This window comes from Fukomys damarensis, unplaced genomic scaffold (assembly GCF_012274545.1).
Source record: "Fukomys damarensis isolate Sample0158 unplaced genomic scaffold, DMR_v1.0_HiC HiC_scaffold_19, whole genome shotgun sequence".
Taxonomy (NCBI): Eukaryota; Metazoa; Chordata; class Mammalia; order Rodentia; family Bathyergidae; genus Fukomys; species Fukomys damarensis.
The window spans coordinates 5564140-5589731 of NW_022900931.1; the positions used below are offsets into that span (position 1 = coordinate 5564140).

The 25592-nt window shown below is 50.2% G+C and overlaps 1 protein-coding gene and 1 long non-coding RNA gene across 4 annotated transcripts in view; one reads left to right on the forward strand and one right to left on the reverse strand.

The window, feature by feature from the left end:
- Positions 1-3218: 3218 nt before the first annotated feature.
- Positions 3219-6095, reverse strand: LOC104869245. The gene is made up of 3 exons (XR_782253.2): positions 5870-6095; positions 4228-4359; positions 3219-3561 (listed from the first exon to the last, which is right to left on the reverse strand). It is a non-coding gene; the product is annotated as an uncharacterized LOC104869245 (long non-coding RNA).
- Positions 6096-7549: 1454 nt separating this feature from the next.
- The window catches only part of Pacsin2 (protein kinase C and casein kinase substrate in neurons 2), a 28557-nt gene continuing 10514 nt past the window's right edge, over positions 7550-25592 (forward strand). For all 3 annotated transcript variants that reach the window (XR_004518110.1, XM_019208974.2, XM_010634390.2), the window contains exons 1-5: positions 7550-7688; positions 18175-18331; positions 19966-20201; positions 21819-21974; positions 25323-25498. Coding sequence is in view for 2 of the 3 variants with exons in the window: in XM_019208974.2 (XP_019064519.1) it covers positions 7629-7688; positions 18175-18331; positions 19966-20201; positions 21819-21974; positions 25323-25498 (785 nt within the window). In the remaining variant the exon portion in view is untranslated. The remainder of the gene's footprint in view (positions 7689-18174; positions 18332-19965; positions 20202-21818; positions 21975-25322; positions 25499-25592) is intronic.

Sequence of the window (25592 nt, forward strand, 5' to 3'; positions counted from 1 at the left end):
AACTTGATTAAAACCTTAAAACTCCTTAACTTTGGGTGTTGCTATTTTTCTTGTTTTCTTGCAAGTATGTAGAACAGACACCTGAGATTTTCTTTTATGATCATCAAGAGTTTTGCACCTTGAAACCATGATGTTAAGTAAAATAAATCAGGCACAAGCTTAAATATCTCATGGTTTCTCTTAAGTGAGAAACCCAAAGTAGAAATAAGTCAAAGAGTGAAATACATATAGAAAATAGGAAACAGGGAAATAGATCTTTTGGTGCTGGGAAAGGGACCAAGATAAGAGGGAGAAGGGAGAGAAGGGGATGTAGAAAGTATTATAAGATGCGTTATGTACATATACTACTTATCAACCATGATTGTAGTCTTTGTGTGCTATGAATGTGTATTAATAAATAAATAAATTTTCCTCAACACTGAGGATTGAACTTGTGCTTGCCAGGCAGGTGTGGTGCCACTGAGCCACTTCCCTGGCCCTTACAATAAAAAATTTAAAAAAGAATTTATTACAGTTTCACTTCACTGAAAGGGCAAAGTTGTTTTTTTTTTTCTCTGTTTGCATTTGACAGAATTTAACATTTGGTCCTTTCCTTCTTTCCCCGCTATTCTAGTGCAGTTTAGTTATTATCTTTTATACTATTTATTTTTGAGATGAGATCCCAGTATATGGCCCATACTGACCTTGAACTCCTGGGTCCAAATGATCTTCCTACCCCAACCCCTCAGGTAGCTGGGTCTGTGAGCACAAACCACTGTGTTTGGCTGTATTTTTCAATTTTATTTAAAAGAACCTAAATTGTAGCCACTGTGTGCCTGGCACTAGCCTAGTTCTTGAAACTTAGGCATTTATTGGATGAATGAGCCAGACTCACTGCAGTGGCTGATAATGGCGGGTCTTCCCCTCTTCCCAGTTTCAGGTTGACACAAGACAATTGTGTCCTTGATGCCCCCTGGGAGCTTTCTTTCCAGTCCCCTGCTGCCCATCTCTGAGCCTGAGTGTGGACAGTGTGTCTCAAGAGGTCACATAAGGTCTAGAGTAGTGCTTGATCATTGTACCATATCAAGTCAGAATTGCCAATCAAATCCTGGCTGTAAAAGAATGAATCTCAGGCCAGGGATTTAGCTCAGTGGTTCTGCCACCTTCCTTCTAAGCGCAAGGACCCTAGTTCCATCCCTGGTACCAAAGAAAAAGAAAAGAATGGATCTCACTGTTCATTGTGCATAATGTCACTGTGTGAGCCAGATGCTGGAGAGCTGATCTGCAACTTACATGAATCACCCAGTCCTGAGTTTCCAGGGACAGGTGAGATGTCCTTGGTCTCCCGTGACACTCTTGACCACCTTTACAGACAGGAACAGGAGAACCTGCTGCTGTGCGCTTGAGTAGATCCCATCTGCCTTCAAGCTCCTTTCCAGTTCTGTGTATGTACTTTATGGAGAAAGGACTCCTGTTCTCTTGATAGTTTCATAGTGTTTTATTCATAATACCTGTAAATTGCTAATTTACTAACTGTAATAGGAAGAACTTGGATTTTAGAACTAAACAACCTGATTTTCAATCTTGGTCACATCATTTATTATAGATTATGACTTTGTATAAGTAACTTGACCTTCAGTTTTTCATCTGTAGAAAGGAAATAAATACCTTGTGAAACTGTTATAAGAAATGAGTGAGATTGGGATATAGCTCAGACTGTTCTTAGGGGACATCTATAGTTTTACATGCATATTATTTGAAAAGAAGTAAGGCTGAACATTAATGAATTTAGGCTTTCATTTCTACAAGTTAAAAAAAGAGCTAGGCAGTGTAATGCCGGCTATTCAAGAGGCTGAGGCAGGAAGATCACAAATTCAAGACCAGCCTGTGCAATGTAGACCTTATGTCAGAATAAAAAATGAAAAGGAGTGGGCATGTAGTTCAGATGTGCAGCACTTAGCAAGCACTCACAAGCCCTGGATTCAATCCCCCACCACAGAAGAGGAGGAGGGGAGGAAGCGAAGCAGGGAAGAAGGTGTCACGGAGATGTCAGTGACTGGAGGATTCAGTGGAGCTCTGAGCAGGGTTGGTTGGTGGAACTGAACCAACAGGTTTTGAGATTTATGTGGAAATGTCCAAGGCCAAGGGTAGTTAAGCGGCCTAGAAAGAACAAAAGAGCAGATGGGACCTGGACTCCATGCATTCTTTAAAGGTGCAGTAACTAAGACAGTGAAGCATTGTCACCACAGAAGAGAGCCTACCTGAGAGGCGTGGCACTACTGAAACAGAGAAAGGAAGCCCTTTTCAGCAAAGGGCGCTGCCATGGTTGGGTGCCTGTGTGGGAACAGATGGAGCTTGACCTTCGTGCCACCATTACATGCAGAACCGTTCCTGAGTTTAAAGGAACAGCCCCTCCCACCCCCCCACACCCCTTTAAAGGGGACTGCGGGCAACCTCGGGAACAGGAAAGGCTTCCTGAATAGGACATTAAAAAGCATTGACGCTAATAGAAAATACTGACCAGAATGCCACATTAAAATGAAGAACATCAGTGACAGGTGGCACCATGTGGGAATGAGAAGTTAAGGGACAGAGCAACATCTGTAATTGACACAAAATACCAGTGAGGTAGATGCAGACCAGATCCTGAATTACTTGCTCAGTCTGTCTGAAAGGCTTAGACTAGCAGACCATTCACAAAGACAGACTTGAGCAGTAGCTCCCAAGGGCACAGCACACTGCAGCCAGTGTTCGGCTTTCCACTTTCTATGTTCTGGAAGATCTCAGCTCAGTGCTGAGGTGGTCATGGTCAGTGGTTAAGAGCGTGGCTGTCGCTTCCTTTATTTACATCTTGAGGGAAATTCCTTGTTCTCTCGGTGCCTTAGTTTCCCTGCTCTTACAAGGTACATGATGATAAGTGGTACCTCACAGTGTTTTTGTTAGGATTAAACATGTACAAATTGGTCTGGTACCTGTGGAGGTCTCTGTAGGCAGGAAGTGATGACTAACTTCCTCATCTCTGGTCAAGACAGGACTGGTGGGGCCCAGGATTTAGCTCAGTGGTGCCTCTGCCTACCTCACAAGAGCAAGGGCCTGAGTTCGATCCCCCATACCCCCAAAAAGTAAATAAATAAAAATAAAAGGACTGGTGGTAGGTGGCAGGCTCAGAAAGTGTGCTTATCCCAATAGCAACGAAAAGGAGAATACCATATCTACCTCTGGTCACTGACATTGCTCACTACTTTTGAGTAGCTCCATGGGTGGTATCCTCACTCCTCAAGATGGGGTCTGAATTACCCAGGCTGGCCTCAAACTTAGGATCGTCCAGCCTCAGCTTTCCATGTAGCTGGGATTATAGACATGCACCACCATGCCCAGCTGGATGTTGGTTTTAAGAGAAATGGCTACCACCTTGGGAGTGTCAGATGTATGCCAGACAACTTTTATTTGCCCTTGTTAATCTTCATATAGTCCTGTAAGGAAAATAAGCTCTTCATTGGATCGAGAGTCTGGCTCAAGACAGAGCTGCTGCTGGGTGCTGCACATCGGTGCCGTGTGAGCCAGAAGGGCGTCGAGCTGTCCCTGGAGAGAACAGACTATGAGTATGCAGCAGCAGGGAGCAGGAGAAACCAGATGCTGAGGTGGTACAGGTGCTGTGGGGATGGGGTGGGATAGGGCCCATGCTGCAGAGCCCTGGGAGCAGGGAGTGTGGGTGTAGGAGCTACAGTGTGAAAGCACCACTTGGGTGCTAGAGCCTGCTCTCAAGGTCCCAAGGGTGGCATTACTCTGAGCGTCAGATGTGCTTCCAGGTTTCCCAGTGCTGTGATAGCAGTTGAGTGGATTTGTTTGTTTTGTCACACTGAGAATTGAACTCAGGACTTTTGCACCTGTCAGGCAGGCACGGCGCCACTGAGCTACATCCTTGGTCCAGTGGTTGGGTTTATATGATGCAGCCCTGTGACAGTCGGGTGCAGTTGAAGGGAGTAGTGAGGACACACGGAGCCTGCAGTGCTGGCCAGGAACAGTGCTCCCATCTAAGGAGGCCCTGCCACGGCTGCAGCCTGGGGTCCTGGGACCTTCAGGTGTCGTGAGGCACAGCTGGGAACATGGGCCTGGAGAAATCATGGTTTTCCCAGTCACCCTTGCTCAGTAGTACAGCTGGGGTTGGACCTGGAGTTTTCTGACTTGGAAGTCTGTCCTAGGCTTTTCCCGTGGGCATTTTCATTTTCATCTTCATTATTTTATTACCTCTCTGGCATATCTTCAGTTCTTCGCATCACTGTGCCTGCTTTTTTACCCTGCCTCAGTGTCTTCTGTAGGAATTCGGATGCCTTTGCTGCTTCAGACTGCAAAGTTCAGCGAGATCCTGAGTGAAATCTACTGAGAGGGTACAGAAGGAAATGCATTTAGTTCTGAGCTATCACAGCTCACAGATACAATGACAGTGCAGAAATTTCAAGGTCATTGGGTCCAGAATGCCTTGTATAGTTTTGCAAAAGGAGATTTGTCTTCCTAGTTTTGTTTTACTGAGATTAAAGACAACCAGATATTCTTGGAGGATATGTAAGTTGGGAGGTGAAGACTTGGTGGGGGCTGGTTGAGATCAAGCAGCTCTGAATAGTGCCCATGAGGATGGGTGCGCTGGCTGTGGTTATGATGTGAGCCAAGGTGGCACAGGATGCCAGTTGGAAGGAAGGAGTCCTCACCTGGGCCCTCCCCTGTGCAGCTCTGGCAGGTCCCCTTGCCAGGTGTTCTTGTTCCCTGGCCAGTGGAAACATGTTCTTTAGGGTGTTCTTAGCAACTTAAGTGTGTCTTGGTTTTGTTAACTGTGATGTAGGGATCCAGGCTCTTGCCCCTGTAAGTTGGCCATTGTGCTGAGCCTCTCCTTAGTGCTTGGCACTGGTAGGCTCTTCATAAATCCCGTATAGAACTGATCTTCCATTAGTGTCGGAGCCACACTGTATCCAGGCAGGACATGAGTATTGGGAGGGCCAGTCTACTCTTGCTCTCCCTACAGCTGCTGTAGGATCTTGTCAGGCATTCCAGCAGTGGCTTGATTGGGCCACTTTGAGACTCGTGTGCCAAGAGGCCTAGTATTCTCTGAGGTGCCTGAAGAAGACCACCTCTCTGGGTAGGAGACCCTGCTGTTGCAACTGTGGGCAAGAGTATCTATGGGAGGACCCTGGCTGGTAGTGTAGGAGTCCACAGGTGAGACACAGCAGCAGGGGCCCAGCCAGGTGGCCTTCGTGATACCTTGGTGGTTTGATTGTGCAGTGGAGCCATCACCAAGTGTGTCCATGGTGAGGATCTGTCCATGTGAAGAGCCTGTTGTTAGGGCATCATTCCTAACCGTGCCGTTTCTGCCTCTGCAGCCCAAGTGGTTTGGAGTGTGAGGCATTTAAGTGCCCCATAAACATCTGTTCCTGCTTTGTGCTGAGAGCTGCATGCTGGGGTGCTCCCTGTATCCAGGAGACTAAACCCTGGCAGTCAGCAGTTAGGGTTAGGTGACAGAAACCTGACTTACCTAAATCTGATAACGTTTTTTGGAAAACATCTTGGTGTAGTGGAGAGAATATTACCCTAAAAAATGGGTGGAATTCATGTCAGGTAACCTTTGTTACTTGGTGACCTTGGGCCTGTTATTTGACATCCCAAAACATCAGTTTTCTCAACCGTAAAATAGAAACAAAAGTATGATAGTAATACTAATTACTTCACAGTGATAATGACAGCAGCACTGAGTTCATTATTATTTACTCTGTCTGTAGCACTTACTATGGGCCAAGTATTGTTCTAAGCCCTTTGTGTTTGGATCTTCTGTGATATAAGTTCCGTTATTGTCTTTTTTATAGATAAAGTAGTTGAGGCATAGAGAAGGTAGTGCACTTACCCATTGTTGCTCAGCCAGTGAGTCGCAGGTCTAGGATTTCAGCATAGGTAGCCTAATTGTAGGTGACTCTAGGCTGTGGTCACAGGCAGTCTTGAGGACTAAAGGTGACAGAAGTACCCAGAGTACTCCAGGATTCTGGAAGCCCTTGTGGATTGTCACAGCTTAGCCATTGTAACCAGTCATTTCTGAAAGCAACTTCCTCGTAGCTCTCCCTGAGGTCCCGAGGCTGTTAGGGCAGCACTGCCTGGAAATATGGAAAGAGAGCAATTCTCTGTCTTCTCCTGGCTTGGTCTGTGTGGCAACATCTTATTTAGAAATAGTATTATTAAAATGTCCATATTCTTGTAGTAGCTGAGAGTAATGTTTCTGGACCATTAAAATTTTATTTTATTTTTTCTTTGAGACAGGATCTTGCTGTGTATGTAGTTCAGGCTGGTATTGAACTTACTAGATAGCCCAGGTTGGCCACAAACTCAGAACATTCCTCTTGCCTGCCTCAGCCTCCTGAGTGTTGGGATTATAGTCGTATGCTACCACACCCAGCTGTTTTAGAAATATTTGACAAAACAGGCCAAATGGAAACTCAAGAATTCCCAAAGTCTTTGCTTTTGTTCCAGTGCTGTGGGCTGCAGGCCAGACACCCAGATTCCAAAGAAGCATTGTCTTCCTTGGGTGCTAGACTACCTTCTGGAGTTCCTGCCCTAGTTCTGGATCTCCTGCCTTGTGACCTATCTGGAGAGACCTGTGTCCCTTTGTCCTTTGATACCATCAGGCATGATACTAATGCCAGCTTGGCCCATGGCTGTGTGTGTTTTCTAGATACAACTGGATGTAAGGAGGCAGTAAAGTGCCACTTGATAAGTAAGTGCCCAGAACAAAGCCTTGCACTGTGGGTGCCCCAGGAGAGCGAGCTGCTCCCCCTACACATGTACCCCCCCACCCCCTGCTAAGTCAAGGTTTTGGCCTGTTCACTGGGGGATGCAGGCTGCAGGGAAGGAAGAAGGTTGAGGAAGCAGTTTCATTCAGGTTGCAAAGGCCCTGGAGGTGAAGTGATCACCCCTTTGCCCTGGCCTGGCCTGTAGGTCACTGACTCTTACTCAGAAGGGATTGAAAAGTCTTTCTCTTTCTAGCTGAGCTCACAGTATCAAAATAAACTGGTCTGAATCCCAGGCTTCAGTTGCTGAGATCTGTCTGGCAAGATGAGGGTGGGGCCCAGTGCCCACCATAATTGGTCGGGTGGGAACTCTGGTGGGTGGGGTCGGACACGGGAGGTGGGAATGGTCACCACCCAGTCCTCACTCTGCCACAGGGTTTTAAGATGGGCTCCCTCCAGGTGGGCGAGCAGTAGACCAAAAACTGCCTGCTTGGCCTGTATTTTGCACAGGCCTCTGCTTTCCTCGAGAGAGGGGTGGGTTTTCAGTGAGGGATCAGTGGGTGGGTCTGAGAATGTGAAGTATTCTTCAGCAAGTGCTTTCGGAAGATGATGAGCTTTCCTTGGTGATATAAAACACGTATCAGTGCCAGAGCTGATGAAATTATCACTTCCTCCAACTTAAAGGAAACATTTTCGCCTGCTCTGTACGTAAAGCAAAGGTGGCAATGGGAAGTCCTTAGATGGGGACGACTTGCTTTTTTGCCTCGGGGCTGTACAAACCACAGCAATGTTTTTTTCTCTCACAGGTCTGTCTGCAGATTCTGAGCATCTGGAGTGGACCTCTGAACCTCTTAGCATTTGCTGCTGCCCTCACCCTTTGAAGAAATGTCTGTCACTTACGACGATTCCGTTGGAGTAGAAGTGAGCAGTGACAGCTTCTGGGAGGTAAAGCTTGCCTTTTCTGGAGAACGCAGAGTCCAGGTCCATGGTGCCTGACAGGGCTTTGTGTTTCTGGTGGAGACACGGGAGATGAGACAAGTGCCAGGCAGTTTCAGTTAGATCTCGATGGCAGCAGAGGAGGGGTGCCGCGGGGTGTGCCCCAGCCCTCAGTGAGAGTGGTAGGGCAGGCTTCCTTTGCTACTTACAGAGGTTTTTGTCCATTCCCTAATGTTTTACGTTCAGCCACTGTGATTAGGAGTGACACGATAAACCCTGGGCTCAGCCTGAGAGGCAGCTCAGCTTTTTAAGTCTTGCATGGGACCGCAACAGGCGTGATGTGATGTCCCTCTGTAAGGTTCAGGCCACTGCCCAGAGGGTGAGAGCATCTGCTCTTGCACTGAAGTCAGAGCCTCTGCCTGCTGGCAGAAGTCCTTCCTCCTGAGCCTCTCTCTTTTCCTGCCCGCTGCTTAAAGGAAAGGCAACTTTTAATCAGATTTTAAGCCCACAGCAAAACCCCTGGCACTTGGTGGCATTTGTAGGCTTTGTGGAAAGAGCATTTCTTTGCAGTTGGAAAGATCTGGGCTCTGATCCCAGCCATGTAGTCACCAGCTGTGTGATCGTGGACAAGTCTTCAGGCTCTTTATGGGTAAATACTTATGGAGTAACACTAGCCCTGGCAGGGGTTGCCAGACCAAGTGACATTGTAGCCCTTGGCACCAAATGGGTGGTCTCCTGAAGCCGGAGGCTCCAGTGGTGGACTAGGAGCAGTCCTGGTGTTTGTTAGGGACTGGCATAAAGTAATTTGCCAAAATTAATGAGATGTGTGATTTTGTCTGAAGTCAAACACCATCTGCTAATGCAATTTAAAGGAGACAAACAATCACAGTCTGATCAAATGCCCAAGCTTCAAAGAGATGGGTAAGAGGCTCAAACTTCCATCAAGTGCTTTTCTTTCCTATGTTCTGAGTAAACAGATCATTGACTAACCGACTAACCTCGAGATGAGTACTTTATTCCATCAAAAGTACGTGCCTAGCTGGATGTAGTGGCATACCCTTTAGTCCTAGTGCCCAGGACACTGAGGCAGAAGGATCACTTGAGCCCAGGGGTTAGAAGCCAGCCTGGATGTTGCAGCATGACCTCTACTGAAAAAGCAACCGCATATTATTGAGCAGCTACTATATGCTGAACCCTGGGAGGATAGAGCCGGGAATGAAGAACCCCTGGATTTAAAACTTTCCTGCAGGAGCAGAATGAATGGACCTGGGGGTGAGCGGCTGCTCTTTGTCTACCTGCTGGCAGACAGAGATCCATGCCAGAGCTCAAATTGCAGCGACAAGAGGCATGTCTGCCCAGGAAACACCTCGCACAAGTAGTGAGGGAGGACAGGGGTAACAGCCAGACATGTCACTAGCCACATGGCAGCAGAGGGCTCTCTCCTGGCTTGGTGGAGGGCTGGGGCGAAGCTAAATGAAGAACCTGCAGTGACAGGATGTCATTGGCACTGCCTCTGAAACAGAGTGGGAATTTAAGACTTGACCCTGCACACACACAGACACCCCCCCACCCGCAGACATAGGCAGGCAACCCCAGTGCTAGCCCCAGGGAGGGTGCACGGAGCTGTTCTTCATGCTCCCATGACAAAGTGACCCAGGACCGCAGGTACAGCCCTCCAGAGTCCCGAGGAGCTATTCAGTCATCAGCTATGTGACAATGCTGGCTGGCACCATGCCTGTCTGTACCTGCCTCAAGCACAGCAGTGGTGCATCAGGTGAGGCATTCAGAGAGCCCAAGGGGGGCAGTAGGGGCGGCGTGGGCATTGCTTTGAAGCCAGGATCCTGGCCTTGTTGCTCACTCCTTATGTGGAGCTTTGGGCAGGTTCCAGTTTATCTTTGCCTCAGTTTCCAAGCTGTAAAATATACCTGAGGTTAAAGGAATGGGGTAGGAGACTGGGAGAGGCCTGACTGGGCACTCTGTCCCTCTGCCATGGGAGCAGAGGAACCAGCATACAAACACATCTGTAGCCTGTTTCCACACTGGCTGTGGCAGTGTTGTTTCAGTTACTCACTTGGTGCCAGAAACTGCAGGAAAAATTCACTAACTAAATATAGTGCTTTTACAGAAGCGTTCCACTGCTTATTCAAAAAAAAAAAAGGTGGAAAAACTCTAGGTGTTCCCAGCACTCGGGAGGCTGAGGCAGGAGGATCGCTGTGAGTTTGAGACCAGCCTGGTCTACATAGTGAGTTCCAGGTCAGTCTCAACTACATAGTGAGACTCTGTCTCAAAAAACAGGGCCGGGGATTTAGCTCAGCGGTTCAGTGGCCTGCCTTGCAAGCGCAAGGACCCGAGTTCGATCCCCGGTACCACAAAACAAACAACAAAAAACTGTAGGTGCACCTTGGCAGAACATACCGTCAGCATACGTTAAGTCCTGTGACTCTTAACAAGTTCAGCGGTGGCAAACCTATGGCACGCATGCTGCAGTGGGCTGTTTGTTACCACTGAAAGCTCTACAAGGTTGGCCTTCACTGACTTAAGTCCTTGTCCTCCCTGTTCCTTTGTTAGCTGTGACAGTGTCAGTAGATGAGAATATGTCCTTTTGCCTGAAGAGCAAATGCCAAGGCAGACTCTGCCCGACTGTGGCACTGACCCTAAAATGACTCTTCAGCTGATGTCATCCCTGGGATTGGTATCCATCAACTGGAGGAGCAGTTGGGAGCTGGCCCCGCTGGGCTGTGTGTGGAGGTGCGTGCCACCAGCTGCGTGTCTTGCCAGTTCTTCAGCTGGCCACTGTCCTCAAGAAAGCCCCACGGTCTCAAGCTGGAAAAGTCATTTGTACTTAACTTCATTCCTTCCCACTGAAAAGAACCGAGGGTTCCAGAACCCCCTGGTTGTGTGCAAGTGTGGAAGGGATGTGGTCCTGCTTCCAGGAGCCTTTGGCTGTGACACCTGGAGGGAAATGACAAACACCAGGAGTATCAGTCAGGGCTTACTAGAGAAACAGATTTAATGCAAGATACACGTATGTACAAGAATTGATAAAATTGGCTTACAGTGGCTTCCCACAGAGTCACATGAGAGAGAGCGCCAAAGGGCTCTCTGTGAGCAGAAGATCCGAAGGACCCAGTCAAGAGGCCTGGAGCTCACTGCATTGTCCATGCGCGTCTGTTACCTGGAGGTGAAAAGGGTCCTCGATGGAAGCCTGAAGGATCTGTGGAGGCTGAAGGTCTGCACTGGAAGACTAAGAGGATGTCCAAGGTGAAGGTGAAGACTGGAGCTCCTCCAAAGAAACAGAAGCGAGCCTTCCTTCTTTGTTTCCCCTTTATACCATGCGGGTGACAAACTGCCCTAGAGTGGGTCTCCTGTCTTCAGTAAATCCTCTCAGCCACACTCAGAACTCTGCTGATCCAGTTTAGTTGGGCACTTCATACTCAAATTGATGCAGTCAGTTAACTGTCGCACCAGGCAAATCATCACGAGAGGTTCTGGGTTTGCTGGGCACATTGAGTAAGTGGCCCTTCCTTGCAGGGAAGCAGGGCTTCACTACTCATTAGACATCCGGGTGTTTTCAGATCAGTGAATAAATAAATACTGATCTGGACATATGCTAAACAGAGGTATTTAATGGATATTTAGAGGAGGCACTTCCTATATTGCCAGCCCTATTGTGAGGGATTTAGGAAAAGGTGTTGTCTTAGTTACTTTCCTTGTTGCTGGGACAAAATACCTGACACCTGTAACTTAAATGAGAGATTTATTTTGGCTCACAGTTTGTGGAGGTTTCAGTCTAGTCCCCTGGCTCCCAGGTACAATGGCATAGCAGATAGACATGGTAGGAAAAGTCTTCTCAGGGCATGGTGGCTGGAAGCTAAGTAAGGAGGAGGAACCCAGAAAATAGACCCTTCCAGGCCGCACCCACATTACCTGCACTTTCCAACCAGACCCTGCCTTCAAACTGCAAGCCAGTTATCCTGCCCCTTAATACAATCGACTTTCTTTCTTTTTGGGGGGTGGGTACTGGGAATCGAACTCAGTACCTTGTGCTTATGAGGCAGGCAGCAGAACCACTATCTTTTTGGGGGGTGGGTACTGGGAATCGAACTCAGTACCTTGTGCTTATGAGGCAGGCAGCAGAACCACTGAGCTAAATTCCTGGCCCTACAATTGACTTTTTTTTCCTCCCTCCCCCCACCAGTCTACAATCGACTTTTGAAAGTCCCAACTTTAAGCGCAGGAGGCTGTCAGGGGACATCTAAAAATAGACCATAACAGGTGGAGAAAAAGGAAAGAGCATGGCTCTCATTCCTATCATGAAGGTGCTTGTAGAAAGCGGAAGGAAGGGCATGGGCCCCATGAAGTGGAAGATCAGTTCTTCTTGTCTGCAACATTTAATGGAGGAAAGGCTGCTGACTAGAGTCGGCAGAGGAAGCCTTTGGGTAAGTGGGGCCAGGCAGAGAACCTGGACAGGGAGGAGGGACAGTGTCCCAGTTGGAACAGCCTGGAGATGCGTGCGTGTGTCTTGCAGAGCGCTGAGGACCTGACCTCTCTATGGTAAGGGCCTGTTACCAAGTGAGATCGAAAGTCCTGTGGGATTCAGAGGGCTGGGCCAGCTGGAGACCATTTCCCAAGCAGTCATTCCTCAGCAAGCAGCAGAGCCTGGTGGCCACCCGCTGGCAGGCTTGCCGATGGTTTGGTTGGTCCTGTTGCTCCAGGCAAGTCTTTACTCACCCCAGGAGCTTGTGGGCTCTCCTACGGTGTCTGCACGCCCGGCCCTGCTTCTGTCTTCTCTTGCTCTGGGGGCTTGTGTGCAGAGAGGCTGGGCTGTAGGCCACAGCTTTTCAGGTATCACCAGTGCTTCCCTGGAAAGCTGGCCTTCCTCTGTCCTTGGTGGCTCTGACAACACAATGGCAAATCTGTCCTCACAGAGGTGGTGGCTGCTGCCCTTATCTCCTAGGCATCCTCAGTGGCAGGCTGAGGGGTAAGCTCTGCTCAGTTCAGGGCCCGGGGCTGAGTTTGCCCCATCACAAGCCTCCCCTCCACCAGCCCCTGCACAGGCTGAACTTCCACTCTGTCTCAACGGAAGATGTGGTAAGCGTGTGGAGCACAGGCGTCCCAGATGAGCTTAGGTGGGCCTGGCCAGTCTGCACTGCTTGGTGGGTACTGAGAGCCTTTGAGGAGAATATATGAGGAGTCGGGCGGCAGAGCATCTTGTTTTCAGATGGCCTGGGACTGTTCTGCCTAGGAGAGCTTGCACATGAGTCTCGGTGTTTACTGTGCTCTCAAAGCAGGCTTTCCCTGCAGGCTGAGACAGGCTGGCTCCTCCTGAGTGTGAGCACTGCCAAGGGCACAGGTCATGTGAGTGTGTGCCCACATCCCCCATCACTGTCTGGAAGCCACTTGTGTGCATTGTGTATGATGGTCCTGTCTGTGTAGACCAGTTTTATAGGTGACATTTTAGAAAATGCCTGTCCTGTGTTCATGGGTTTCACAAAGACTTGTTTGGCACCTGCCACAGCCCAGGTCATAGGCTCAGTTCAGGACCGAGATGACAGTGGGTGGCAGGCGCCTCCCAGAGCCGATGGGGAGTGGTGAGCAGGTAGGCAGCAGTAGAGTGAAGGGCACAGCATGAAGCACGAGGCAGGTGGGCGTTGATATTGGCGTGCCACTCAGTGCAGTACACTCTGCTTGCTCCCCACATCATCCTGCATGACAGTAAACCTGGCAGCCTTATCCATGTGACAGCCTGCCCACCTGGGGCTCATCACAGTGCCCGGCAGGCTGAGAGACTGGTGATTGCATGCATAAAAGAGCTCAGTAATGTCTAGTAGCTGGAGTGAGGCCCTCCTGCCGGTTTGTACCTGTGTGACTTTTAGTAACGTGAAGGAAGCATAGACAGTTGCTCATCTGCCCTCCTGATGATGTGCTTAGATTACTGTCTGTGGGGAGAGTGCACAGGACTCACTGAATGAAGAACTGGATAAAGAAAGGACCACAAGTGATGCCAGTGCTTGTGGCTCTGACTCTAGCACCTGCTCGGTCCCCTCTGCCCTGTAGAATGGGAATCTCAGTTCCCACCATTCATGGGCTCTGAGAGGATATTATGGGCGCCCTGTCTGGCTGGTGTGGGAATGAGAATAAAGGCAAGATTTTTGTCCCCTGAACCCTGCTGTTCTAATACATTTTGGCATGTGACTGGTGACGGGGTGGGGGGTTTCACAGGCAGATAGCACTGTGTGGAGCTTATGTGGTTCCTGCTACGGCTTCCTGCCGCAGCCTTCCTAAAGTGGCTATGAAGTCCCATTCACTCCGCTCAGAAACTACTCCTTCAGTTAGCCCTGACTGGCAGGATAATGTTCCTTTTCAGGTCTGTCACCACCTGTAATTGTGTTCTGTATTTGATCATGAATGAGTCCTGCAGAGGTAGTGACAGGTTGGTCACCGTTGTCCCCTGCCTCACACAGTCCTCAGCACCCAGCAGCAGCTGGGAGAGAGGAATGCCTCCACAGATGCAGTTCAGTTAGAGATCCTTGCACCATGAAGGGTTTCACAGGTCAAAGGTCACCTAAGCCTCTCCCCACTCTCAGCGGACAGGGTGAAGAAATGCCATTACTGGGTGGTGGCTGAGAGCTCACTGGACTGGGGGAAAGATGCCTGACCTGTGGCACCAGCCACCCCGTCTAGTACCTTTCATTCTCACACGTGCCATTCCAAGTCCACCTTACAACAGAGGAAGAGAAGAGCTCAGAGAAGAGACGTGAGCAGAGCCATACATTTGGGCGTAGGGCTGGCCATGTCCTATTCCCTGGGGAGAGGTGGTTACGGTGAGCAGGCCTGATAGAGAGGGCCAGGCATGCCTGTGGCGTGAGCATGATGTCCAAAGCTGCTTCAGCCAGCTCCTCGCCACCTGCAACACCATAGTTAAGGAATCCTAAAGGCTCCTCTTTCACTCTGGTCTTCCAAGCCAACAGAGAAGGTGCAGGTCAGGCACAGTGGTGCCAGCCTGTGATCCTAAGGCTGAGGCCAGAGGAACAAAGCCTGGCAATATTGTGAGACTGCCTCAGAAAACAACAAAAACAAACAGTTACAATAACCTAATACAGTTAGAGTAATGGAAGCTCTTAATTAAGTTTGGTTTTGAAACTAAAGAGTTAACTATAAAGCCCAGGATATGAGCAGAAAAAAAGAAAAAAGGTATGGGAACTTCTTTGTCAGTTTTGGGTAAGACAGGTGCTTTTGGGCTATGGACCTGCCCAGGGGATCCTGCTGGAGCCTTTCCTTCTGTTGGCCAGTTTAGAACAGCTGACTCTCCCTGAGCCTTCATCACCAGGGTACAGAGAGGGCAGATGTGGTGGTTGATCCTTCGGGGCCACAGGTTAAATGGCATAGTTATTCTGGGGTTAAAATCAAGATCACCTTTGGAAAGTGTACAGGTTATGGGTTCCTGAGAAGAACCTCCTTGCCATGAGGGGACAGGAGTGGGCCCGGTGCATTGCTGTGAAGCTCTGTACCATCTCTGGCCTTGGCCCAGACTCGGCACATAGGTCATAGATGACTGCAGCTCTACTTCCTTTTACACAAAATGACCACCAGCCTGGGGACCACGTTGTTGCCCCTGGGCTTGGATTGCAGTTAAGTGTATGGGTGTCACAGGTAGAGTTGTCAGCAGCCTCCCTGCAAAGCACAGCGTGCTACTTTGATGAGGCTGTATTATGAGGAGTCTGTTATGATGAAATCTTGTGTGGGGCTTCCTGACTGAGGCAAACCTGAGTGAAGCTGTGGCCATGGACACAGTGTTTGGAAAGACACGCGTGGCCCTCAGAAAGCTGTGCCTGTCAGTCTCAGTAGAGAATCAGTTACGAGTGCTAGCACTGGGGATGCAGGTGTTGCCCTTTGGTGGCCGGGCAGGGACACATGCACCCAGGGGAGCCTGTGTGGGAAAAAACAGCAAACAGCACATCAGGGCAGCGGAGCAAGTCCCTGTCTTGGCTCCCCTGCTTCCCACCCACACTGCCTCCCATCTTCCTGTTTCTTCTGGTGCAGCATTTCTGGGTCATATCTTGTAAATTGTATCCCTTCTTTACGCATCGGTGCCTGTCGACATTGTCGTGTTTCTCTTCAGCCTGCAATGTGTCCACACTGTGTGCTTGTAAGTCCACAGCAAATTGCTGGGTGGTAGTTAGGGATTGGGTAGGAGTTGAGCCCCAAAGGCAACAATTTTGAAGAACAACAGTGTTCCGAGTTGAGGCTTTTGATGTGATTGGGTCATAGGGGCTCTAATTCCATCTGGGTTTAGCTATGGATGAATCCATACTTCATGGCATCATCAGGGGTGTTGGAACCTTAGGGTTTACCTTAGCGGGTGAGTCATGGGGATTTATTCCTGGGGGTTGTATTGTGTCTCTGGCCCCTTTTCTCTGACTGTCACTGGGTTTCCAGGCTGCCATAAGCAGAAGAGCTATGCCATTCCACACTCTCTGCCATGAGACTGGTGAAGCCAGATGACCATGGACTGAAACTTGTGAAACCATGAGCCAGAGTAACCCTTTCCTCCTTCACGTTGACATTCCCAGGGTTTCCTCCTCGTGATGGAGTGCTGACCACACAGTCATCATGGCACACACATAGCCACGAGCGTGTGTGGACCCCAGGTGCCCACATGCAAGCTCAGCTCCTATACTCAGGGCAGCCTAGCAGATTTCAACAGTTGAAAATGAGAACCATAGCTCCCTGGGTATGCTGATGGCTGGCACCAAGGTGTGATTTATTAGCAAATGTCCTTTTCCTGAAATCCAGTCAGAGAAGTGGGCAGGTTTCTGTGGAGCCAGGATACCTATTTCAATGGTGCTCAGCGATCTGACAATCTTTTGGGACAAGGAAGGCAAATACCCACTCGGGGTCACAGTGTCGTGGGGACTTTCAAGGCTGAATGAGGGCCTTGCTGCTCCTGCCACCAGCTCAGCAATCTCTAGCACCTGCTGTTCTTGGCAGTGGGTGGGCAAGTGCTTGCTGTGGCCTTGGGGGAGGGGATGGAGGAGCTTCTGCCGTGCAGAGCCGAAACTCAGCATCAGTCCTGTGTGCCAAGGAGCTGTGCACCTGCCAGCTGAGGAGGCACTGCCTGACCCACCTGGGGTTCAGGAGGCTGAGGAGAGAACCCAGGGCTGTTCCCTCGAGCTGTCCCTCCTGAATGCAGTTCTAGTCTCTGGGGAAGGTGGTCCAGGCTCATGGCCTCTGGGGGTCTTTGCTGATTGCAGGATTCAAGAGTCTGTAGGAGGGTTCATCACCTTAGCTTGTTCAGCTCTGGTCTCAAGGACGATTGCTCTTCCTTGTAGGGCAACGGCCATCTTCTCTGCCCTTGCCATGTGCGTCCAGGGCTCATGTGTTTGTCCCTTTGCAAGGTCTCACTCCTGTCACCTTCCTAACACACTCACTGTCTGTGCTCCTTACCTGGCTAACTGAGCTCAGGACAGAGAGACATGAGAGTGTCCAGGGCTGCACTGCGGAGAGGGGATGCAGTAGACCTTTTTACAAAGCAAGCACGTGTTCATCTGACCTTTAGGAGCCTCCAGACTGAGTGTAGACAGAGAAAGTGTTAGGTGACCCCAGGGAGAGACAGCAGGAAAAGGCAGCACAGATGAGAAGGTGGCTGTGATGTTTGGAGAAAGTGGGAGAAAAAGGATGATGTCCTGTTTCCTGTGGTGCTCAATGGCAGCTGCCTTACACCTTTCAAGCATCTCAGCAGCAGCTCAAAGGATGAAGCATAGTGAACATTTTGATTTTCACCCCAATTATCCTAGCACTTTCTCAGTTGTTCTTCTGTTATTTCTAGTTTAGGTTAGCCACTTTCTCCTTTAAAATGTGGGGGGAGGGCTGGGCGTGGTGGTGCACGCCTGTAATTCCAGGTGTAGCATTTCTGGGTCATATCTTGTAAATTGTATCCCTTCTTTACGCATCGGTGCTGCGTAAAGGCTGAGGCAGGAGGATCGCTGCGAGTTCGAGACCAGCCTGGGCTACGTAGTGAGTTCCAGGACAGTCTCAACTACACAGTGAGATCCTGTCTCAAAAAACAAAAGCAAAACAAAAAATGGGGGAAAAGGAGGGAAAACTCACCTTGCCTTCGGCAAAGCATGATTATTAGTTCTGCCTTCTTGGATGTCACTAACTCTGGGAAGCCGTCCTTGGCTGCCCCATCTGCGTGAGAATCCACCCTGGCACCCTGAGTCCTGCACGTTGTGGCTCTGCCTTCCTCCCCACCCATGGGTTCCTTTGTGCTCCGTGCCTGGACTGGGGTACATTGAGAGGCTCCCGTCCTGACGTGTGTGTTTTTGTTGTTAATAAAAGCAGAAGCCACTCAAGTGCTTGGAGTGAGCATGGGGGGCCTAGTTAGCAAGAAGCCGTCGGTTTGCAGCAGCAAGGAGCAGGCTGCCCACTCGCCCTAGAGGCTGGTACAGGATGGCTGTCCTAGCCTCTGCCTCAGAGTTGCTGTGTCTCCTAGGTCGGGAACTACAAGCGAACAGTGAAGAGGATCGACGATGGCCACCGCCTGTGCACTGACCTCATGAACTGCCTACATGAGCGTGCGCGCATCGAGAAGGCATATGCACAGCAGCTCACAGAGTGGGCCCGACGCTGGAGGCAGCTTGTTGAGAAGGGTAGGGATAGTCTGGGTATGGGCACCAGCTGCCTACCTGCCGGGCTCACTGGGCGAGGTTCCTCTCTTGTAAGATGCAACGGGGAGGAGTGCCTCGTGCTCCTGTGAGAAGTGTGTGCAGGGCCACAGGGTACCCACCACCCAGCAGGCTCAGGCCTTTTGTGCCTCCTTGGGGACACCAGACTGCCCTTTGCATAGCCCTTTGTCTACTGTTCGGGCCCTTGTCATCCTTAGGACACACTTAAGCATTCAGGCTGAACCTGGAACAGGAAAATAACCTCTGCTGAGGGCTGACATATGACAAAGTTCCTTGCTGCTCAGCACTTCATTTTCTAACACTGAGAGCTGCTCATCTGCCAGGCTGGCCCTGTAGCAAATCAGATAACACTGGGTAGTGACAGTGGTTATCTTCCTGGCTTTAGTCTCAATGGGCATGACTGCAGGTGTTCCCCAGAGGAGGTTTTTTCTTTTCCTCACCCCAGTGAAGCTCAGAGCACACCAAGGCCTGTCACAGATACCTCTGTGGAGGTCACATGTGCCACCGTCAGGGAGCTGGGTAATGGTCAGATTTCCTGGGCAGGGGCAGCTTGCTGGATGGAGCTCCTGTGAGTGTTCAGGGTTGGCTTTTCCATCCTGGCTTCTGAGCTCAGAGGAGCCATGCAGGGAAGCCAGGTACCAGGTGAGAATCAGCAGAAGCTGCCCGTCCTTTCCCAGGTGCTGAAATGGGCTTTGCAGGGGACCCAAGTACAGCTCTGCTGCAGCATGGTGGCCCCAGTTGGGGAGCTGCCTGGGTAAAAAGCAACAGAGACAGATCATCTCTCTCAGCTCCAGCTGTCATGTCTGCTATGCTCACCTTGTAGATATATTTGCATTAGTGCTGACCAAGGCAGGCCACAGAGGATGCTCACTTTGTAGTCCTAAGTCATTAGTTCAGAGGATCACATTTCTGCTGTCCTAAAGCCCTAGAGTCTTGCGCCCTCTTTCCATCTGTCATTACTTGTTCAGTGACTACCGCTCCCTATGAGCATCTCAGGGACCCAGACTTGGTCTCTCATTTGTCACCCTCCGCTTTGCCATAGTTCTTCACGCACACGCACACCCCACATCCTGCTCTCTTAAGTAACAGCCCAGATTAAGGTTTCTTTCCTGAGCTTTGTGGACTGGGACAGTGAGAAGGGTTTGAGGTGACTGGACCCCCACCGTGCTCCCCAGAGACTTCGACATGGGTCCCTATAAGTTCAAGTCTCCTTCCTCTCCTTCCTCACCAAGCACAGCACCTCCTGCATTCTGCAGGCTATCTCAGGGCTGCTCTGGACCCTGTAGGAGTGGGTGGAAGGAGCCCTGCTGGGGGTCACAGCACTGTACTGGTAGGGGACTATCTGAGAGCAGAGCTGATGGGTGTGGGTACGGGTTCGGAGCAGCCTGGAAAAGAGAGGGCAGCTCACTTCAGCAGGCTTCCGTTCTTTGACCATTGTAAACTGTCAGGCTCCCAAGATACAGAGATTTCAGTAAGAGCTCAGTGTTAAGTGCAGGAAATGTGTATGGATCAAGTTGCTCCGTGTAAATGACTGTGGGGTTGACAGGAAATCGGTGCCTTTGCCCTGTGTTAGTAATCAAGTTCTTCTCCTGTATCAGGACCACAGTACGGGACGGTGGAGAAGGCCTGGGTATCCTTCATGTCTGAGGCAGAGAGGGTCAGTGAGCTGCACCTGGACGTAAAGGCTTCACTTATGAATGAGGACTTTGAGAAGATTAAGAACTGGCAGAAGGAAGCCTTTCACAAGCAGATGATGGGAGGCTTCAAGGAGACCAAGGAAGCAGAGGACAGCTTCCGCAAAGCCCAGAAGCCCTGGGCCAAGAAGCTGAAAGAGGTACTTCCCTCCCTGGGCCACTTCCTAGTCAGGATTCCCTGCACTCCCTCTAGCACTGTGCTCCAAGACCTCCTGTGGCTGTCATAGCCCGGGGAGGCCATACCTGGTAGAGGAACAGCCACCCCTCAGCCCAGACATTTGCCCAGGTCCAAGACACCGGTGCCTTTTGAGCATTCTTTAAATTTAATCCTCACCAGCCTGTCTTACAGTCTGGGACCCAGGGTCACATTGCTCATTGGTGGAGAGCTCAAAATTCACTATTAGGGCTTCTCCAACCTGGGCACTTGTCTGCTAGAGAGACGTGCCGGTCCATTTAGACTAGTAACAAATACTAATTTAAATTCTTTCTCTTGAATGGGTTTTCTCCCTAGTATACCAGTGATGCTACTACTCCTCTTTCTACAACTTGAAGGCAAAGTCATGGGTCTGGTCAGGCCCTGGCTGTCTGCAGGCCATCCTCTTGCCATCCCAGCCCCTAGCTTGTGTGCTGCACCTGCCTGCAACCTGCCGCACTGCTCACTGTACATGCTGCCTCCACCCAGCCTTGGATTGTTGCAGGCTCCCCTTTGTGTCTTATTTTGCCACCTCTCCTTTCTCTCCCACCTTGGCCTGGACCCAGTGGTAATTAAACAGTTCCCTACCTCAAGAGGCCATAGCTTCCCCCTTGTGTTTCTCTCTGCCGAGAGAGCAATCTATGGCCATAGTTCACACAAGGAAACTTTTAAATTAGTGGGTACAGTAGATATATATTAGTGTGTGTGTAACTGAAATAGGCATTGAAACCATGGAAGTAGAGGCCATAGCTTCCCCCTTGTGTTTCTCTCTGCCGAGAGAGCAATCTATGGCCGTAGTTCACACAAGGAAACTTTTAAATCAGTGGGTACAGTAGATATATATTAGTGTGTGTGTAACTGAAATAGGCATTGAAACCATGGAAGTGTAGCCCACTACCCTGCCTCCCCAGCACAGCACCATCACTTGCTCATGTGAGTTTGTCTTTTGCAACTTCCTGGTGCTCACTGTCTTGGCACACACATCCTTACACTTCCTCAGCTGGTTTTTCCACCCATTGCATATAAAATCTTGCCCTCCTACCAGTGGTGTTTCCAGTCTCTCTTCCCTGATGTATTTTCTTCCATGCCATTTCTGTTTCGTTTTTGTTTTTTGAGACAGGGTCTCGCTATGTAGCTCAGGCTGGCCTTGAACTCACTACATAGCCCAGGTTGGCCTCAAACTTGCAGCAATCCTCCTGTCTCAGCCTCCTCAGTGCTACAATTATAGGCATGCACCACACTTCATACCATTTAGTACCTTTTAAAAACATTTAATTGTCCCCTGCATTTGGCTCTCTCAAATCAAATTGAAGCTTTATGAAAGCCCAGGTCATTTGATTCTCTGCTGTGTCCCCAGGGCCTGGAGCCACACAGCAGAGCAGCGCTTGGTAAATATCTGCAGAGTGAGGTCCCTGTCGCAACTAGTTACAGTGATACAGTACGTGCAGTTTGTCCCTGCCTGTCCTACTCATCTTGACAGCACAAACACACTGTGGTCAGTGTGTCCTCTGTGAGGATCCTGACCTGTCAGCACTGGGACATTCAGAACTCGCTCTGCCTATAGGTAGAAGCAGCGAAAAAAGCCTACCATGCAGCCTGCAAAGAAGAGAAGTTGGCCATCTCCCGAGAAGCCAACAGCAAGTCAGATCCCTCACTCAACCCAGAACAGCTCAAGAAATTACAAGACAAAATAGAAAAATGCAAGCAAGATGTTCTGAAGGTAAAACATATACTTTTCCTGCATGTTGAGTATCAGTATAGTACTTGTTCATGTATCTGGCACATAGTAAGCCTTTTGATGGGTAGGTGGAAGGATAGATACGAAGAAAACACATCCTTGCCCTCAGGGCCACAAAGCCAGCATTTTAGCCCCTGACATTGTCACAGCCATTGCACCTGCCTCCGATGAGGGGCAGAGCCAAGTGCTGGGGAAGTAGGAAAATGGCCAGCCCTGTGCTCAGGGAAGTGAGGTGCTATGTGTGGCTCCCCAGGGAACCTTGAAGAAAGCTTGGGTTGCTGCAAGAAGGAGCCGCTTATGTAGGGCATTAGGTGGGAATGTCCATCGATAGCAGCAGGAAGTGATGTATAAGCTATAATTGAAGATTACGAGGACCAGATCCCAGCAGCCTTCACAGTCAGGCAGAACAGTATTGTGCAGTGCTGCTGGGGAGGACAGAGATGAGGTCAGAGTGATTGAGCTGAGTAGAGAGAGGGCTGCAGACAGAGCAGATGGCTGGCTGAAGGGCAGGTCTGGAGACCCACAGGGAAGTGAGGGCCCAGGTGGGGATGGAGCTGTGGAGCTGTCCTGCAGCCATGGCAGTGCCAGGCCCCAAGCACTGGGGCAAAGGGTGACAGGAAAGTGGCTTTTGACACTAAAGAGACAGCGTGCAGGCCATATGGCATCCTGAGTGCCCTTCTGTTACTGTGGTGAATGAGATCTCTGTGGTTGTGAGATCAAGTAAGTTGATTTTGTAAAAGCACTTTAGATTTAAACTGAGATACCCCACAGATATGTGGTATAATTCTGCCTGGAAGCTCTCGGTATTACAAGAGCTAAAATAAAACTTCTGAGGAAGTGAAGGACCTGGTGGCATGCTGCCTGCTCTGTTATGTGGCAGAAAGTAGGGGACCGGGGTACCCTGTGTGAGGCCTGACCCCTGCTGATGCCATCAGCCCAGACCTGGATTGGCAGCTGGAGCTTACATAAGTCAGATGGAGTTGTCCTCCACAGACCAGGCAGGTGAGAGTCCTGAGCTGACACAGCCACCTGGTAACCTCTCTAGGCCTCAGGTGAGTGTCACCATGCCCCTGCAAAGTAGGCAGTAGCATTCCTGCTTTGTGAATAAGAAGACCAACATTAGAGAGGTGTGCTTTCCCATAGCGTGAGAGTGCAAATTCTATCCCAGAGCTGTTGTGCTTCACCAACCCCCTCCCATGTGGTTAGCATGGCGGGGAGCAGGCACACTCATGTACTTGAGAGCTCATCACTCAGCACAAACATCCACTGGTGAACAGCACCCCCCCCACACACACCCATTGCTGCCAGGGCTAGGGACAGAAATATGGGGATTTGTGAGCTGCCCAAGTGCCTCACTTATGGGATTAGGTAAAGGAAGAACTTGGGTTGACCTGCTGGTCAGGGGGTACCTGGTCTCAAGAAGCGTAAGTCTGAGGTCTTTTCTAGTATCCCAAAGAAGCAGGTGCCCCCAAAGGTGCCTAGAAGAAAGATGAACCAACTCCATAAAGGACGTGGTTGTGTGCCTGTGTGACCCACAGGGAAAGAGGGAGAGACAGAGGGGACCCTTGGCTATGTCACAGCCATCTGGGACAAACACCATCAAAATGATGCTTTTGAATAACAGGCCAGGGTGTAAGGTGGTCAGACAGGAAGTATCTGTCCGGAGGACTTGCAGAGTGCTACCTCCTTGGAGCATCCATGCCGCTGTTATCTACCAGTGACCTGGGGCCCTGAGTGTTCTGGTAGCTATGGAGTCCGGAGTCCTGGACAGGAGGGCAAACCTTCTTCTTCTTCTTCTTTTTTTTATTTTCCCCCCCTGCATCCCTTCTGAAAGCCAGTGCTGGGTGCCTGCTATAGATTTTCCTGTTTCTTACTGGTCAGACAGGGCCTGCATCAGAGAAAGTTTTTGCATTCGTGTCAAAAGACGACAGTCCTTGGAGGATGCAGGCCACCTCTGTCAGTTGATGAAGGTTCTCTAAGATCTTTTTCCTCTGTGTGGGGATTTTCTCAATGGTGATGGCCCTGCTCAATACCTGGCCCACGCTGTGTCTTGGGGCTGAGCTGGGACTCCCACATGGGCATCAGGGTAGTGTGCACAGGGCAGTACTGATGATGCTACTGAATAACCACTTGGGCTGTGGAGCTCTGACCAGTCTGGGCAGGGGACTTTTCCTGTGCTAAGAGAGGTGCCCAGCACAGGCATCTGAGAGCGTGCAGAGGGCAGCATGAACCACAGATGCAGGAGAGGGGCAGGGACAAGGGTGGGGCTCCAGGGAATGGTAAGATCACCCTCAAGCTGGGGAGGCTTCAAGAAGAGGAGTCTCTGGGTCACCCAGAGGATGTCCTGTGTCCTTAGCAGGGTGAGTGGAGAGGACTCAGGGTGCTGGAGGAACCTTAGGGAGGGCCTGGTCCTTCCTCAGGAGGCCCTGCGTGTGTGTCAGGGAGAATCCACAGTTAATTGGGTGGATCCCCAACTGCTTGCTCATTTCTTAGGGTCTTGTAGTGGAAAGCCTTGTAATAAAGAGGTGACCCCGGCCCTCCTGTCATCCCAGGAGGCTGCCACAGCAGACAAAACCTCCTGGCCTGCAGAGCAGTAGGCTGGTGTGGCACAGAGGAAAAGATGCCCAGAAGTCTGTGTAGGCATCACCGACCCGGAGCTTGTCCTGTCAGGTGCTCACTTCAGCCACTTTTTAGGAATCTTCATGTGTTTTCCAGCTGTCCCTGGACTCTATTGAGATGGGCCACATTGCTCTTCATATTTCCTGTCTCATAAAAGCCTTCTTGAGAACAGTTTGGGAAGCAGCAGCAAGGTGTCCTGGAGGACAGAGAAGAGGACTCTGAATGCCTGCTCCATGTAGCTGTGTGCCTTTTGTTTAAATCTGAATTTTCTTGTAAGGAAAGCAAGGCTCCATGAAAATAAGCACTCTGGGGTTCAAGCCCAGCCCCACCTGACACTTAAAGCCATGACCTTGTTTCTGAGGTGACTCTTTAAGCCACTCCTGCTGGAGCAGGCCCGAGGCGCAGAGTGCCCCAGCACAGCTCTCCACAGGCACAGAGGGCACAGCTGTGTGTCACAGTGTGACAGGCTCGGCACCATGCACACGGAGTTCCATCACTCTCCTGTGTTTCCCTGTCTGGCCTCTCTCAGTGGGTGACAGCAATGTGGTCCCCTCTGCTGAAGCACAGGGACCGAGCCTCAAAGTCTGTCTGACTCCAGAGCTCTTGTTCTGAGTTTGGAATCATGGCAGGAGGAACTGAGAAGCCACAGGGCAAGTGGGTGAAGTAGGGAGAATGGACCTGAACCTCTGTCTCTGCCTGGATTGCATGTAGACCAAGGACAAGTATGAGAAAGCCCTGAAGGAACTGGACCAGAGCACCCCCCAGTACATGGAGAACATGGAGCAGGTATTTGAGCAGTGCCAGCAGTTTGAGGAAAAGCGACTGCGCTTCTTCCGGGAGGTTCTGCTAGAGGTTCAGAAGCACCTGGACCTGTCAAATGTAGCCAGGTAAGATTCTCTATGATATTAGAGGCAAGTTGCTGTTCAGTGACACTTGGATGCTGCACTGCAGGCCTTGGGTGACATTTTGCTGGAGGTGTCC